The 16,435-nt window shown below is 42.5% G+C and overlaps 1 protein-coding gene across 1 annotated transcript; it reads left to right on the forward strand.

The window, feature by feature from the left end:
* Positions 1 to 8,321: 8,321 nt before the first annotated feature.
* LOC139391845 (CCN family member 2-like) lies at positions 8,322 to 15,769 on the forward strand. The gene is made up of 5 exons (XM_071139438.1): positions 8,322 to 8,504; positions 10,136 to 10,352; positions 10,582 to 10,833; positions 11,894 to 12,108; positions 14,078 to 15,769. Exons 1-5 carry the CDS (start codon positions 8,451 to 8,453, stop codon positions 14,381 to 14,383), a joined length of 1,044 nt encoding a protein of 347 aa, XP_070995539.1. The 5' UTR covers positions 8,322 to 8,450; the 3' UTR covers positions 14,384 to 15,769.
* The last annotated feature ends 666 nt before the right edge of the window (positions 15,770 to 16,435 follow it).

The raw sequence follows: 16,435 nt of genomic DNA on the forward strand, positions 1-16,435 counted from the left end.
AGGGAATAGGGTGCCATTTGGGACGCATTTTACAGTGCAAGGAGGTTTCACAGCAGGGCAACTGTCCCGCGGGAAAATGACTGGAAAATATTAAATAGTAGTGTATCATGTAGATTAAAGTGTTTGAAATAACGTCTGGAGCGGCCGGGAGAAGAGAAGGAGACCCACCTTCCTGCACTGGGTGAGAAAAGACACAATTACATCACCTCAGCAGTAACTAAATCCCCTGGCTTACTGTATTTTTTTTGATTGAGTCCTGTGTTTGCAACCTTGTCCAGTTCAGACTCAATTAGAATAATATTGACATAAATTTGGTGTGCCAGTTCAAAGGGGTTTGTCTGGGTCTGGGAGGGAGGGAGAGAGAGAGAGAGAGGCAACTAGAGGCTTGATCCATGGTAAGGGAGATGTTTTTATCGCCCAGGTAGAAAATGCTGGCTGACTGGCTGACTGTCTGGCTGGCTGGCAGTCAGAGGCTGGGTGGAACCATGCTGGGGGTCAGGTGTGAAGACAAGGGGCCTCAGGTAGAATGACATCGTTGTTGTTGTTGTTGTCTGCCTGGTTGTTCCAACTAGACTAGTAGATTACAACTCCCACTGCTTTTCACTTGTTATTCAAGTAGTTTCGTGTTGTAGGGCCTCTCAGGTAAGATAATAAGAACTGCCAAGTCTTTGTTTAATCGCATTGTGATCCAGATATGTATGGGGTAAAGACCTTCTGCGAGGATGTACCGCACATACATCAATTTACTGAATTAATAAAACACTGTTTTCTTTATGAAACAGAATTAAATGTAATAAGGTGGGAATAAATGTTGTTTTGCCTTGCACTAGTTCTGATTGGCCCTCTGTCTCAAAGCCCACGTATAAAATACACCAAACATATTCAGCACTCCGCCCTCCCGCGCTGGCCAACTCCTCCTCTACTAACGCTGGCCAACTCCTCCTCTACTAACGCTGGCCAACTCCTCCTCTACTAACGCTGGCAAACTCCTCCTCTACTAACGCTGGCAAACTCCTCCTCTACTAACGTTGGCCAACTCCTCCTCTACTAACGCTGGCCAACTCCTCCGGTCAACTCCTCCTCTACTAACGCTGGCCAACTCCTCCGGTCAATTCCTCTTCTACTAACGCTGGCCAACTCCTCCGGTCAACTCCTTCTATTCTAACGCTTGCCAACTCCTCCTATACTAAAGCTGGCCAACTCCTCCTCTACTAACGCTGGCCAACTCCTCCGGTCAACTCCTCCTATACTAAAGCTGGCCAACTCCTCCTCTACTAACGCTGGCCAACTCCTCCTCTACTAATACTGGCCAACTCCTCCTCTACTAACGATGGTCAACTCCTCCTCTACTAACGCTGGCCAACTCCTCCTCAACTAACGATGGTCAACTCCTCCTCTACTAACGCTGGTCAACTCCTCCTATACTAACGCTGGTCAACTCCTCCTATACTAACGCTGGCCAACTCCTCCTCTACTAACGCTGGCCAACTCCTCCTCTACTAACGCTGGCCAACTCCTCCTATACTAACGCTGGCCAACTCCTCCTCTACTAATGCTGACCAACTCCTCCTCTACTAACGCTGGCCAACTCCTCCTCTACCAATGCTGGCCATCTCCTCCTCTACTAACGCTGGCCAACTCCTCCTCTACTAACGCTGGCCAACTCCTCATCTACTAATGCTGGCCAACTCCTCCTCTACTAACGCTGGCCAACTCCTCCTATACTAACGCTGGCCAACTCCTCCTCTACTAACGCTGGCCAACTCCTCCTCTACTAACGCTGGTCATCTTCCCTAACAGGTGAGGTCAGCTTCACTAACAGGTGAGGTCAGCTTCACTAACAAGTGAGATCATCAGGCATGGAGGAAATGTGAGTCAGCTGAGATAAGAGTGTGAAAGGGAGGTTGACTGTGTGGTGGTCGTGACCTGGTAGTGAGTCCCAAATGGCACCCTATACCCTACAAAGTGCACTACCCTATTCCACTATTACATACATTGGGCCTTGGTCAAAAGTAGTGCACTATATAGGGAATAGGGTGCCATTCAGTCCTAAACTCTGCCCTCCATCTCTTCTTCTCCACAGGAGGTCCAAGAAGCTCCCTGATGATAAGCCCTGTTGGCCCTCACACTTTGCTGCCTGCCTGAGATATGAGACGAGGGGGAGAGAGAGTCAACCCAACCTAACCCAACGCAGATGAATCTCGTAGGATGTCGATGTGTCTCACATCGCTGTAAGTAATGAGGGAACATTTTTTTTTTATCTGACTGGGACCTACCACAGTGTTCGATGCGTCAATAAGTAAAGGTTCTTTGAAGGCTTTCAACAGCCAACGGCTTCCAAAGGATTTGAAAAGTGTAGACTTAGGATGACTCACAAGGGCGGTGGACACTGAGAGCAGTGGCTGAACAGTAGACCTGGGCCTGCATTCCAAATGGGAACATATCCAAAAGTAGTGTACTATGTAGGGAATAGGACTCTGGTTTAAAGTAGTGTACGAAAGAGGGAACAGGGCTCTGGTCTAAAGTAGTGTACTAAAGAGGGAACAGGGCTCTGGTCTAAAGTAGTGTACCATATAGGGAATAGTGCTCTGGTCTAAAGTAGTGCACTATGTAGGGAATAGGGCTCTGGTCTAAAGTAGTGTACTATGAAGGGAATAGTGCTCTGGTCTAAAGTAGTGTACTATGTAGGGAATAGGGCTCTGGTCTAAAGTAGTGTACTAAAGAGGGAATAGGGTTCTGGTCTAAAGTAGTGTACTATGTAGGGAATAGTGCTCTGGTCTAAAGTAGTGTACTATGAAGGGAATAGTGCTCTGGTCTAAAGTAGTGTACTATGAAGGGAATAGTGCTCTGATCTAAAGTAGTGCACTATATAGGGAATTTGGGCTCTGGTCTAAAGTAGTGTACTATATACGGAATAGTGCTCTGGTCTAAAGTAGTGTACTATATAGGGAATTTGGGCCCTGGTCTAAAGTAGTGTACTATGTAGGGAATAGTGCTCTGGTCTAAAGTAGTGTACTATGAAGGGAATAGTGCTCTGGTCTAAAGTAGTGTACTATGAAGGGAATAGTGCTCTGATCTAAAGTAGTGCACTATATAGGGAATTTGGGCTCTGGTCTAAAGTAGTGTACTATATACGGAATAGTGCTCTGGTCTAAAGTAGTGTACTATATAGGGAATTTGGGCTCTGGTCTAAAGTAGCGTACTATGAAGGGAATAGTGCTCTGGTCTAACGTAGTGTACTAAAGAGGGAACAGGGCTCTGGTCTAAAGTAGTGTACTATGTAGGGAATAGGGCTCTGGTCTATAGTAGTGCACTATATAGGGAATAGGGCTCTGGTCTAAAGTAGTGTACGAAAGAGGGAACAGGGCTCTGGTCTAAAGTAGTGTACTAAAGAGGGAACAGGGCTCTGGTCTAAAGTAGTGTACTATGTAGGGAATAGGGCTCTGGTCTAAAGTAGTGTACTATATAGGGAATTTGGGCTCTGGTCTAAAGTAGCGTACTATGAAGGGAATAGTGCTCTGGTCTAACGTAGTGTACTAAAGAGGGAACAGGGCTCTGGTCTAAAGTAGTGTACTATGTAGGGAATAGGGCTCTGGTCTATAGTAGTGCACTATATAGGGAATAGGGTGCTATTTGGGCCGCAGGCTTAATTCCGGCAGGGACCAGGGTGCTTTGTCCGTGGTCGATGCGTTCAAGGCTTTGACTGTTGGCTGGTGTGAGTCACCAGAGTGCAGTGGTACAGACAGACACATCAGGCGGAGTGGAGATCAACACCAGTCAAACACATCTAGGAGGCGTCCAAAATTACACCCTATTCCCTATATAGTGCACTACTTTTGAGCACAGGCTATAGAGCTCTGGTCAAAAGTAGTGCACTTTATAGGGAATAGGGTGCCATTTGGGACTCAGATGTTTTTTCCGTCTACGCTGTTCGTTATTAACACAGGAACCAATTAACTCTGTTAGAGTCAAAGGGTTTGTTTTGGAGCCAAGTTGGATGACCTTACAGAGGGTTGAGGTCAGGGGAGATGTCACCTCAATCAAATCTTCACCCATTAGGCTTCCTAATATATCATTCAGGTATATTTCCACTCTATTGTACTCTAAAGCTGATTTCTGGGTATTGTGGACAATGGTCATACTACCAGACACTGGTCATACTACCAGACACTGGTCATACTACCAGACAATGGTCATACTACCAGACACTAGTCATACTACCAGACAATGGTCATACTACCAGACAATGGTCATACTACCAGACACTGGTCATACTACCAGACAATGGTCATACTACCAGACACTGGTCATACTACCAGACACTGGTCATACTACCAGACAATGGTCATACTACCAGACAATGGTCATACTACCAGACACTGGTCATACTACCAGACAATGGTCATACTACCAGACAATGGTCATACTTCCAGACAATGGTCATACTACCAGACACTGGTCATACTTCCAGACACTGGTCATACTACCAGACACTGGTCATACTACCAGACAATGGTCATACTACCAGACAATGGTCATACTACCAGACAATGGTCATACTTCCAGACAATGGTCATACTACCAGACAATGATCATACTACCAGACAATGGTCATACCACCAGACAATGGTCATACTACCAGACACTGGTCATACTACCAGACACTGGTCATACTACCAGACAATGGTCATACTACCAGACAATGGTCATATGTCCAAATGTATGAACATCTACACCCATTAGCTCCCTTAGTGCCAAGAATGAACTTCAGAGTGGAAACCTACCGGGATATACATGTATGCTATGGTCACGTGCAGACAAAGACATTGAACAACACATTGTAACGGGTTAATGTTGATTATATACCTGGCCTGTTTATTCCCACGCTCTACTCCCTGACTTTAAATGCTTATGTATGCTTAAATCCACCACAGTTCCACCTTTACACACACATATGTCAACATCTCCCTCTCTCTTCCCGTCTCTCCCTCCTTCTTTCTCCTCGAGCAGTGTGGTGCTGGCCTCCTAGTGGTCATGTGTGGTACCACAGCAATACATGAGTTACATGTGGTCATGTGTGGAAAGCTGTGCTCTGTACTGTACTGTACTGCAACAAGTTTGTGACGTGGTCAATGAATGTTAACAAAAAAGCAAATCGTAAACATGAGTTACACACATAGTAGAGCACAAGAGTTCCAACAATAGCAGCTGATGCTGAAACTTTTGCTGCCTGGCAATCTGGCATCATTCCTAGTTGAACCTGTTCCAGTTGAGATGGTGTTTATTACTCTTAAATAGGTTGCAGGATTTGGATGTTGTCCTTGCCTGTTGCATGGTAGACGGTACATAAATAGCAACCGGTTGATCTTTTATGCAAAATCATTGGCTGCTGGGCTCTGTCCCGTGCCCAGTGTCCATGTAGTATCAAGGGAATTAGAGCTCTCTGACCTCTGTAGTATTTACTGAATCTGTCCATGTCCTGCCCATGAGGTATCAACAGCGTTACATGTCCTAACTCTCTCTCTACTGGCTGTCTCTCTAGACTGAGGCTGGTGTCTCTGAAATTCACACATTGCAACCATCAGCCTCCAGTGCTCTGAGCTCTGTGCAGGAAGGTCTCTCGGCTAGAGACCTCAAGGCACTCCACAGCTCTGCAGTCTTGAAATTTGTACGGCCCTCCTTAGTTACGGGTTCTGTTTTGAACTTATAATACATGTTTCATCTCCGAGGCCTGGTCCTGTCTCGTGTTTCCACGGCATGGTTTCCTCTCGCCAGACAGTCTCTGAGGAGCAGGAGGCACTTTGCCTGCTTTCACATTCCCACACCTCTGATTCTCTCACTTTTGGTTCTTTCACCTCTGGTTCTCGTACCTCTGGTTCCCACAACTCTGTTTCTCATTACTCTGGTTCTCTCATCTCTGGTTCTCTCACCTCTGGTTCCCGCACCTCTCGTTCTCTCACCTCTGGTTCCCGCACCTCTCGTTCTCTCACCTCTGGTTGGAGGGAGGGAGGAGAGAGAGAGAGAGGTACAAAACGGATTTAGCTTGTTCATTATGTTCTCAAATATGACCCCTGGTGTTATTGTGCTCGCTGTGGCGTTTGGGCAAACAGAACCTCTTGACTTTTTAGGTAGACACACACAGCGTCATGAGGTTGGCATGCTCCAGGAAATAGCTGCCGTCCGGGCAAGACAGAAAAAAAGAAGAAAAAAAAGCACAACATTTACTTTTTCCTTCCCCATGTGTGTTTCCTATTTAAGACTTGACAAGCGAGGAGTGGAGTGGACAGGCTGTTTTTGACTTTCAGATATCATGTGTATGCTACCATGTGAGAACATGACAGACCTGCCATCCTTCTTTATCCTCTAATGTGGGTTTTAATAAGCTCAGGTTAAAATTTCATAGTATGTCAGATCAGACATCTATCTGGTTCTTAGAAACACCTGTCCATTCCTCTGTGCTCCATGTGGCAGTCTTTCATATCATCTCTCCCTCTTCCTCTCTCTGTTTCTCCCTCTCTCTCTCTTCCTCTCTCTGTATCTCTCTCTCTCTCTCTCTCTTCCTCTCTCTGTTTCTCCCAATCTTTCTCTTCCTCTCTCTCCCTCTTTCTCTTCTCTCTGTTTCTCCCTCTCTCTCTCTTCCTCTCTCCCTCTTCCTCTCTCTGTTTCTCTCTCTCTCTTCCTCTCTCTGTTTCTCCCTCTCTTTCTCTTCATCTCTCTCCCTCTTTCTCTTCCTCTCTCTCTTTCTCTTCCTCTCTCCCTCTTCCTCTCTCTCTCTCTCTTTTCCTCTATTTCTCTCCCTCTTCCACCCTCTCCTTCTCTTCCTCCCTCTCTCTCTTTCTCTGGCTCTCCCTCTCTCTCCCTCCCTCTATTTCTCTTCCTCTCTCTCTCTGTCTTCCTCCCTCTCTTTCTCTCTCTAAGAAATCTCAAAATGATAGCTTTTGCATGTTTGTCTTGGAGTTGAACATCCCATGTTTGTCCTCTACGGTTAAACTGATGCTCATTTTCAAACAGTAAGCTACCTTGACTAAAGCCTCACTTCCTATTCATGCAAAAGACCTCTGTGGCCCCGGCGCTATCTGTAGACTACCTCTAAGAACGGTCAAGACCCCTGTGGCCCCGGCGCTATCTGTAGACTACCTCTAAGCAAGTTAAAGACCCCTGTGGCCCCGACGCTATCTGTAGACTACCTCTAAGCAAGTTAAAGATCTCTGTGGCCCCGGCGCTATCTGTAGACTACCTCTAAGAAAGGTCAAGACCCCTGTGGCCCCGGCGCTATCTGTAGACTACCTCTAAGAAAGGTAAAGACCTCTGTGGCCCCGGCGCTATCTGTAGACTACCTCTAAGAAAGGTCATGACCCCTGTGGCCCCGGCGCTATCTGTAGACTACATATAAGAAAGGTCATGACCCCTGTGGCCCCGGCGCTATCTGTAGACTACCTCTTAGAAAGGTACAAGAGGAGGGGTACAGTGTTGGAAAAGGCTAAGTTTGACAAATGACAACGATTTACGGTACAGATCTGACATTGGTAGATAGTGAGCAATGCCTTCTAAACAAGTGACCATTACCTGTTATTGTGTGTCTGTACAGCATGTCACCTGGAATCACCTGGAATCACCTGGAATCACCTGGAATCAACTGGAATCACCTGGAATCACCTGGTGACAGTAACTATTGGGATGGTCTCAGTGTGTCTCAATTTTTTTATTTTAATGTTATTTAACTAGGCAAGTCAGTTAAGAACAAATTCGTATTTACAATGACGGCCTACCAAAAGGAAAAAGGCCTCCTGCAGGGGACTGGGCTTAAAAATATAAATACATTAAATAAAAATATTGATGAAACAAAAGGTACTTTGTGTTCATCCCAAATGGCTCCCTATTTCCTACATACTATATAGAAATTATCGTGCCATTTTAGACGTACTCTTTGTCATGTTATTACCCCTAGTTATTACATAATCCTACTATCAATCTTTCCCCTTTACCTGTTACCACTTTATGTAGACTACGTTGGTCTGAACGGTGGCCAAAATGAACAATGTTCTCCTTTAGTCCATGTCAAATAACACTCACAGGCATCCTTGTCAGTTCCTGCTTTAGGACATAAAACAACTCCCACTTGGCTGGGCCTGTGTCTGAAAAGGTGAAATATGATACAGTAAATTGATTGTCTGTAGAAATAGCTCTTCTCTCAGGAATTAGGAAAGAAAACCATCTGGAATTGAAATATTTTCACCCCTTTGGGTCGCGTGTCATGACTCTTGTTTCCCGGGCTCTGGCCCGCCTCGCGGACTATTTAAAGATTCTCCTCTCCGTGCCTCAGTCCTCGAGCCCTGCAGCGAGTCAACACAGCCGATTGACTGTAGAGCGCGAGAAAAGGGAAACTCCTGTCTGTCTGAACGAAAACAAACGGGTTGTAGTGTGCACGCTGTTAAAATAAACTAGCGACAATGTCTGAGGAAATTATTACCAGAATGTGCCTTTTTCTACTCATCGTCTGCTCGGTAAGTTTAATATATAATATGACAGATTTTATGTATCAGATGTGAATAAAGTGCTGGATTTTCATCTATTAATTTATGTAACTTTGTCACTTTGCATTTTATGCAGTAATAACCTATTCTTTCTCTCTCATTCACCCGGCTATTTTCATATGATTTGTCTTGTCTTCATATTTATTATTTAGTCATGTAAATGTAGATTTGAAGTACAAACTTTGGGAACGCATTGTGCAGTTATAGCAGCTAAAACATTCCATGGGGGTGTGGGCTCGCAGTAAACAGCTCTGTAAAGTAGCCTACAGCAGCTCTGTAAAGTAGTGTACAGCAGCTCTGTATAGTAGCTTACAGCAGCTCTGTAAAGTAGTGCACAGCAGCTCTGTAAAGGAGCCTACAGCAGCTCTGTAAAGTAGCCTACAGCAGCTCTGTAAAGTAGCCTACAGCAGCTCTGTAAAGTAGCCTACAGCAGCTCTGTAAAGTAGCCTACAGCAGCTCTGTAAAGGAGCCTACAGCAGCTCTGTAAAGTAGCCTACAGCAGCTCTGTAAAGTAGCCTACAGCAGCTCTGTAAAGTAGCCTACAGCAGCTCTGTAAAGTAGCCTACAGCAGCTCTGTAAAGTAGCCTACAGCAGCTCTGTAAAGTAGCCTACAGCAGCTCTGTATAGTAGCCTACAGCAGCTCTGTATAGTAGCCTACAGCAGCTCTGTAAAGTAATGTACAGCAGCTCTGTATAGTAGCCTACAGCAGCTCTGTATAGTAGCCTACAGCAGCTCTGTAAAGTAATGTACAGCAGCTCTGTATAGTAGCCTACAGCAGCTCTGTAAAGTAATGTACAGCAGCTCTGTAAGCTCTGTAAAGTAGCCTACAGCAGCTCTGTAAAGTAGCCTGTAAAGTAACCTATAGCAACTCTATAAAGTAGCCTACAGCAGCAGTTCTGTAAACAATGCAAGGTTATGAAAAAGTAGGGTTGTTATAATTGGATGTCACTGTTACTGAAATGATAGGCTATGTTCTTGGGTTTTTTCTTATTCATTGCTACTAAAAGGAACATAAGTACAGAGTACAGAGAAGCAGTAAAAAATAATTTAGTAGCCTAAATTGCGACATAGGACCTACAATTTAGTGCCAAGTTGTTGTTGTCCCATTTTATTAAATAGTTTTTAATCCATGTAGTTATAAAAGGTTAGCATAACATGGATTACAAACTATTTAATAAAATGGGACAACAACAACTTGCCACTAAATTGTAGGTCCTATGTCGCAATTTAGGCTACTAAGTTATTTAGGTAAACAGCACATCAAGATTTGACAGCATTTGAGTAGCCTACATAGATTAGATTAGATTTGTACTTGCTGTAATACCACAGTGCATTACTCTCCATAGAAATGACTGCCAGATATGACTTGGTTACATCGAGTCATGTCTCCATCTTGTGGCAGTAAGATGCATTACAAGTGAGCCTGACATACAACAGTATCTGCTTCTTTGCCACACAGTGTCGACCTAACTCATTGACTTGAAGTTGAGTGGATTATCACATCTTCCCTGGAGACGAATCCTGATATCAGACACGTTATTCACACTATCCTACGTGTTTCCTTTAACATTTCTGACTGTTATATTTTCTTCCGTCTACAGACAATGGCCCAGGACTGTTCCGATCCCTGTGACTGTCCCTCGGACCCCCATCCATGCCCGTTTGGTACCAGCCTGGTTCTGGATGGCTGTGGTTGCTGTAAGGTGTGTGCCAGGCAAGCCGGCGAGCCCTGTACCCTCCTGGAGCCATGTGACCACCACAGGGGGCTTTACTGTGATTATGCAATGCTGAGTGACACTGAGCACGGCATCTGCATGGGTGAGTTGAATTCTCCTGTCAACTATTAAAGAAAGGGTAGGAGGTTTTGAGATATCTATCGAGACTGTGATCACCTCTTGGCTCTCTTATTGTAGAAATTGCTACATATTTTGTGCAGACTTTGTCAGGGCTTAGATTATCAATATCCAAAGCGGGCAATCTCTGGGCTAATAATGTAAAGCCTTTGAAATATGAAATCTAAAATGGCGTCTCCACCTCTGTGTTTCAGCCCAGGAAGGCCAGACGTGCGACCTGGGAGGGGTCATCTACCGCAGTGGTGAGACCTTTCAGCCCAGCTGCAAGCACCAGTGTGTTTGTATGAACGGAGAGATCGGCTGCGTGCCAACCTGTGCCAACAACGTGCTGCTGGCCTCTCCAGACTGCCCGTACCCACGCCGCATCCAGATCCCTGGGAAGTGCTGTGAGGAGTGGGTGTGTGAGCAGAGCCCTCAGGACCACCCCTACCAGTCAGCCATGGCTGGTGAGTCTAACCTCCTACAAGCTGGGTTTCTTTTCTCTCTTTACATCACTTTAACTTTTTCTCTCTCTCTTTTAAAGCTAAAAACTCCCATATTTTTCTTCTCCACAATGCTGTCCCTCTCTCTCTCGCTCTCTCTCTGTATCTCTCTCTCTCTCTCTCTGTCTCTCTCTCTGTCTCTCTCTCAGTGTCTCTGTCTCACTCTCTCGCCCTCTCTCTCTCTCTCTCTCTCTCTCTCTCTGTCTCTCTCTCAGTGTCTCTGTCTCACTCTCTCGCCCTCGCACTCTCTCTCTCTCTCTCTCTCCTCTCTCTCACTGTCTCTCTCTGTCTCTGTCTCTGTCTCTCTATCTCAGTGTCTCTGTCTCTGTCTCTCTCTCCCCCTCTCACTCTCTCTGTCTCTCTCTCAGTGTCTCTCTCTCTCTCTCTCTCTCTCTCTCTCTCTCTCTCTCTCTTTCTCTCTCTCTCTCTTTTCTCTCTCTCTCCCTTTCTCTCTCTCTCCCTCTCTGTCTCTCTCAGTGTCTCTCTCAGTGTCTCTCTCTCTCCCCCCCTCTCTGTCTCTCTCTCAGTGTCTGTCTCTCTCTCAGTGTCTCTCTCTGTCTCTCTCTGTCTCTCTCTCAGTGTCTCTGTCTCTCTCTCAGTGTCTCTCTCTCTCTCCCTCTCTCTCTCTCTCTCTCTCCCCAGCCCTGTCTCTCTCTCAGTGTCTCTGTCTCTCTCTCAGTGTCTCTCTCTGTCTCTCTCTGTCTCTCTCTCCCTCTCTCTCTCTGTGTCTCTGTCTCTCTCAGTGTGTCTCTCTCTCTCTCTCTCCCCCTCTCTGTCTCTCTCTCAGTGTCTCTGTCTCTCTCTCAGTGTCTCTCTCTCTCTCTCTCTCTCTGTCTCTGTCTCTCTCTCCCTCTCTCTCTCTCAGTGTCTCTGTCTCTCTCTTTACCAAAGTTCAAACTAACCACCTCTCCCGCTTCTCCTCCCCTCTTGTTCACCCCTTTCACCACTGTTCACCTTTTCCTCTCCCTTCCTCTTCTCTCAGGATCTGAAATTCACCCCTTGGTCTCTTCTTCCCCTCTGTCAGTCTACAGAGAGGTGTCAGCCCACGGGCCGGTCACGGTGGAGAGCCCCAGGGAGAACTGCATCGTCCAGACCACCAAATGGGACGAGTGCTCGGCCACCTGCGGCATGGGCGTGTCGTCCCGCGTCACCAATGACAACGAGCGGTGCCAGCTGGAGAGGCAGACCCGTATCTGTATGATCCGGCCCTGCCACGTGGAGCAAGAGAAGGACATCAAGGTGGATACATGGACTAATACCATTATATAGTATAACAACATACAGAGGAACGTATTATATAGTATAACAACATATAGAGGAATGTATTATATAGTATATTATATAGTATAACAACATATAGAGGAACGTATTATATAGTATAACAAACAACATATAGAGGAATGTATTATATAGTATAACAACATATAGAGGAATGTATTATATAGTATATTATTTAGTATAACAACATATAGAGGAACGTATTATATAGTATAACAACATATAGAGGAATGTATTATATAGTATATTATATAGTATAACAACATATAGAGGAACGTATTATATACTATATTATATATTATAACATATAAAGGAATGTATTATATAGTATATTATATAGTATAACAACATACAGAGGAATGTATTATATAGTATAACAACATATAGAGGAACGTATTATATAGTATATTATATAGTATAACAACATATAGAGGAACGTATTATATAGTATATTATATATTATAACAACAGAGGAATGTATTATATAGTGTATTATATAGTATAACAACATATAGAGGAACGTATTATATAGTGTATTATATAGTATAACAACAGAGGAATGTATTATATAGTATATTATATAGTATAACAACATATAGAGGAACGTATTATATAGTATATTATATAGTATAACAACATATAGAGGAACGTATTATATAGTATATTATATAGTATAACAACATAGAGAGGAATGTATTATATAGTATATTATATAGTATAACAACATATAGAGGAACGTATTATATAGTATATTATATAGTATAACAACATACAGAGGAATGCATTATATAGTATATTATATAGTATAACAACATATAGAGGAACGTATTATATAGTATATTATATAGTATAACAACATACAGAGGAATGCATTATATAGTATATTATATAGTATAACAACATATAGAGGAACGTATTATATAGTATATTATATAGTATAACAACATATAGAGGAATGTATTATATAGTATATTATATAGTATAACAACATACAGAGGAATGTATTATATAGTATATTATATAGTATAACAACATACAGAGGAATGTATTATATAGTAAAACAACATATAGAGGAACGTATTATATAATGTATTATATAGTATAACAACAGAGGAATGTATTATATAGTGTATTATATAGTATAACAACATACAGAGGAATGTATTATATAGTATATTATATAGTATAACAACATATAGAGGAACGTATTATATAGTATATTATATAGTATAACAACATATAGAGGAACGTATTATATAGTATATTATATAGTATAACAACATAGAGAGGAATGTATTATATAGTATATTATATAGTATAACAACATAGAGAGGAATGTATTATATAGTATATTATATAGTATAACAACATACAGAGGAATGCATTATATAGTATATTATATAGTATAACAACATATAGAGGAACGTATTATATAGTATATTATATAGTATAACAACATATAGAGGAACGTATTATATAGTATATTATATATTATATAGTATAACAACATACAGAGGAATGCATTATATAGTATATTATATAGTATAACAACATATAGAGGAACGTATTATATAGTATATTATATAGTATAACAACATATAGAGGAATGTATTATATAGTATATTATATAGTATAACAACAAAAAGAGGAATATATTATATAGTATATTATATAGCCTATAATATATGCATGACATAAGATGATATCACATGGCATTTCTCAGCACATTTAATAAGTGAATACTATAATAAATAATATATATTTTCATCACAAATGTAAACAAGAAGCCATGCAATTCAGGAGCATAGAATGTCTTTGGCTCCTTATCGTTTACTAAAGGTTAGACCCACGCTGCCCTAAGCACGATAGACCATGTAACAAGTTATTATTCCCATCCTAAACTAACCGCCAGTCATCTCCGTTTCCTTAGAGGGGGAAGAAGTGTGTACGGACCCCCAAGTCCCCGCGAGGCATGCGTTTCCAGCTGTCAGGCTGCAGCAGCAGGAGGGTCTACAAGCCCAAGTTCTGTGGTGTGTGTACGGACGGGCGCTGCTGTACCCCCCACAGCACCGTCACCGCAGAGGTGGAGTTCCACTGTCCCGAGGGAGACGCCTTCAGACGCAAGATGATGTTCGTCAAGACGTGCTCCTGTCACCACGACTGTCCACGAGACAATGACATCTTCCTGGCTTCGCACACACGCAGGATGATCGGGGACTATGCCAACGATATGTAAACATCATGGCTGCCAAACAAACTGCCAAACACATCAGCCCATATACACACACACACACACACACACACACACACACACACACACATAGGCAGCTTTTCGAATTCCTGGACCCCTGTCTCTACCTTACTACCCATAGACATGTCTACCTAGTGGTGAGACTGAAAACAAGTATGTGAGTTCAAGCATGAGATTGACTTTTTAGGTTTTCTTTTGTTACTTTCGTTTGAAGTTTTATTTGGGTTTTTAAACGCGCAGCTCTAAAGTCACCTGGCTCTTTGACTCTTTGTCTGCCTGTGTATCTACAGAGATACTATAGGGTGGATCTGACGCACTGAGGAATCAATGTTAGAGACAAGTAGCACAGCTCTAAAGTCACCTGGCTCTTTGACTCTTTGTCTGCCTGTGTATCTACAGAGATACTATAGGGTGGATCTGACGCACTGAGGAATCAATGTTAGAGACAAGTAGCACAGCTCTAAAGTCACCTGGCTCTTTGACTCGTCTGCCTGTGTATCTACAGAGATACTATAGGGTGGATCTGACGCACTGAGGAATCAATGTTAGAGACAAGTAGCACAGCTCTAAAGTCACCTGGCTCTTTGACTCGTCTGCCTGTGTATCTACAGAGATACTATAGGGTGGATCTGACGCACTGAGGAATCAATGTTAGAGACAAGTAGCACAGCTCTAAAGTCACCTGGCTCTTTGACTCGTCTGCCTGTGTATCTACAGAGATACTATAGGGTGGATCTGACGCACTGAGGAATCAATGTTAGCGACAAGTAGCACATCACTTAGGAAGGTATACAGTTATATTCACTGCTAAAGGGTTATAGGAGCATGACACGGCAGTGTACAGATGAGCAGAAGGTACTTACTCAAACAAATGTCACATTTTGACATAAAATGTTAGAATATAACACTTTAAAAATATATATATATATTCATATGTTAAAGATTAGCAATACAGAAATAGTTTGAATATATTATACTACTAGTATGTGCCTCGACTGATCTGCATATTATTGAGTGAATATATATATATATATTTGTATAATTATATACACCTGACACAAAACTATTGGAAATGTTTATGATTGAGTCTTGTAACTTCGACGGGGACGTTACCTATATCTCTCATTATTTAGTCACTTCATTAGTTGTTGCCCACTGATATATTTTTTTGTTTAGTCCAACGTAAGAGTTTGGGTCCCTAAAAAATTGCTTTGTCTGACCGTGAAATTCACGTTCACAGCATGGTCAAAAAGAGACATTAAAATGACTAAAATCCAAAGGAAAAAAAAACTCTAGTCCAAAAACACTAAAAAACCAAAAAAGTGGCTTGGCTGAAGAATGTAAATAATATTGTTTACTGTTAATTTAAAACAGGGAAAGAAAGAACAAAGGAAATAAATAAATTCTGCATTGACGAATACACCTTGTGTAAATACTGTAAGACTGTGTACAGTTTAGTACTATAATTTATGTACCTGGTTGTTGTTGTTTAATTAATAACACCAGGTTGTAAGTTGTTGTTGTATTTGTATCATACTTGTTTTTCACTGTAACCACCTGGCCAAGATACAAGCGAGTTCCTATTGTTGCACTTTTGTCTATTTCTAATTAAATAAATGATATATTTTTTATACTTAAACTACTTTTCATCCTTTGTCTGACTTACACGCTGAGACTAATTGTTTCTGAAATATTAATGTTAAAAGGCAGCATAGAAATCGAGGCATTTCTTAAAATAGAAGGTCTAGTCTAGAAGAGGGTGTGGCTAATACAGGCTGTCATAATTTCCCTGTCTGCTGTTATAATTCTAATGGAATGAGATGGAACATGGAACGTTCTAATGGAATGAGATGGAACGTTCTAATGGAATGAGATGGAACATGGAACGTTCTAGTGGAATGAGATGGAACGTTCTAATGGAATGATACAGTAGCAGTCATCTAGTGCTATAGGACAGCAGAAGGACAGCAGGTAGCCTAGCGGAAGGTTGCTACTTTGAATCCCTCAGCCAACTAGGTGAAAAATCTGACAACGTTC

The sequence above is a fragment of the Oncorhynchus clarkii genome, chromosome 32 (assembly GCF_045791955.1).
Source record: "Oncorhynchus clarkii lewisi isolate Uvic-CL-2024 chromosome 32, UVic_Ocla_1.0, whole genome shotgun sequence".
Classification (NCBI taxonomy): Eukaryota; Metazoa; Chordata; class Actinopteri; order Salmoniformes; family Salmonidae; genus Oncorhynchus; species Oncorhynchus clarkii.

What these genes read in the sequence shown, in the direction of transcription:
- LOC139391845 (XM_071139438.1), top strand. Translation starts at nt 8,451, where the DNA reads ATGTCTGAGGAAATTATTACCAGAATGTGCCTTTTTCTACTCATCGTC. An exon ending in CTACCAGTCAGCCATGGCTG is followed by an intron (nt 10,834 to 11,893) that starts GTGAGTCTAACC and finishes CCCCTCTGTCAG; the next exon opens with TCTACAGAGAGGTGTCAGCC. An exon ending in AGCAAGAGAAGGACATCAAG is followed by an intron (nt 12,109 to 14,077) that starts GTGGATACATGG and finishes CCGTTTCCTTAG; the next exon opens with AGGGGGAAGAAGTGTGTACG.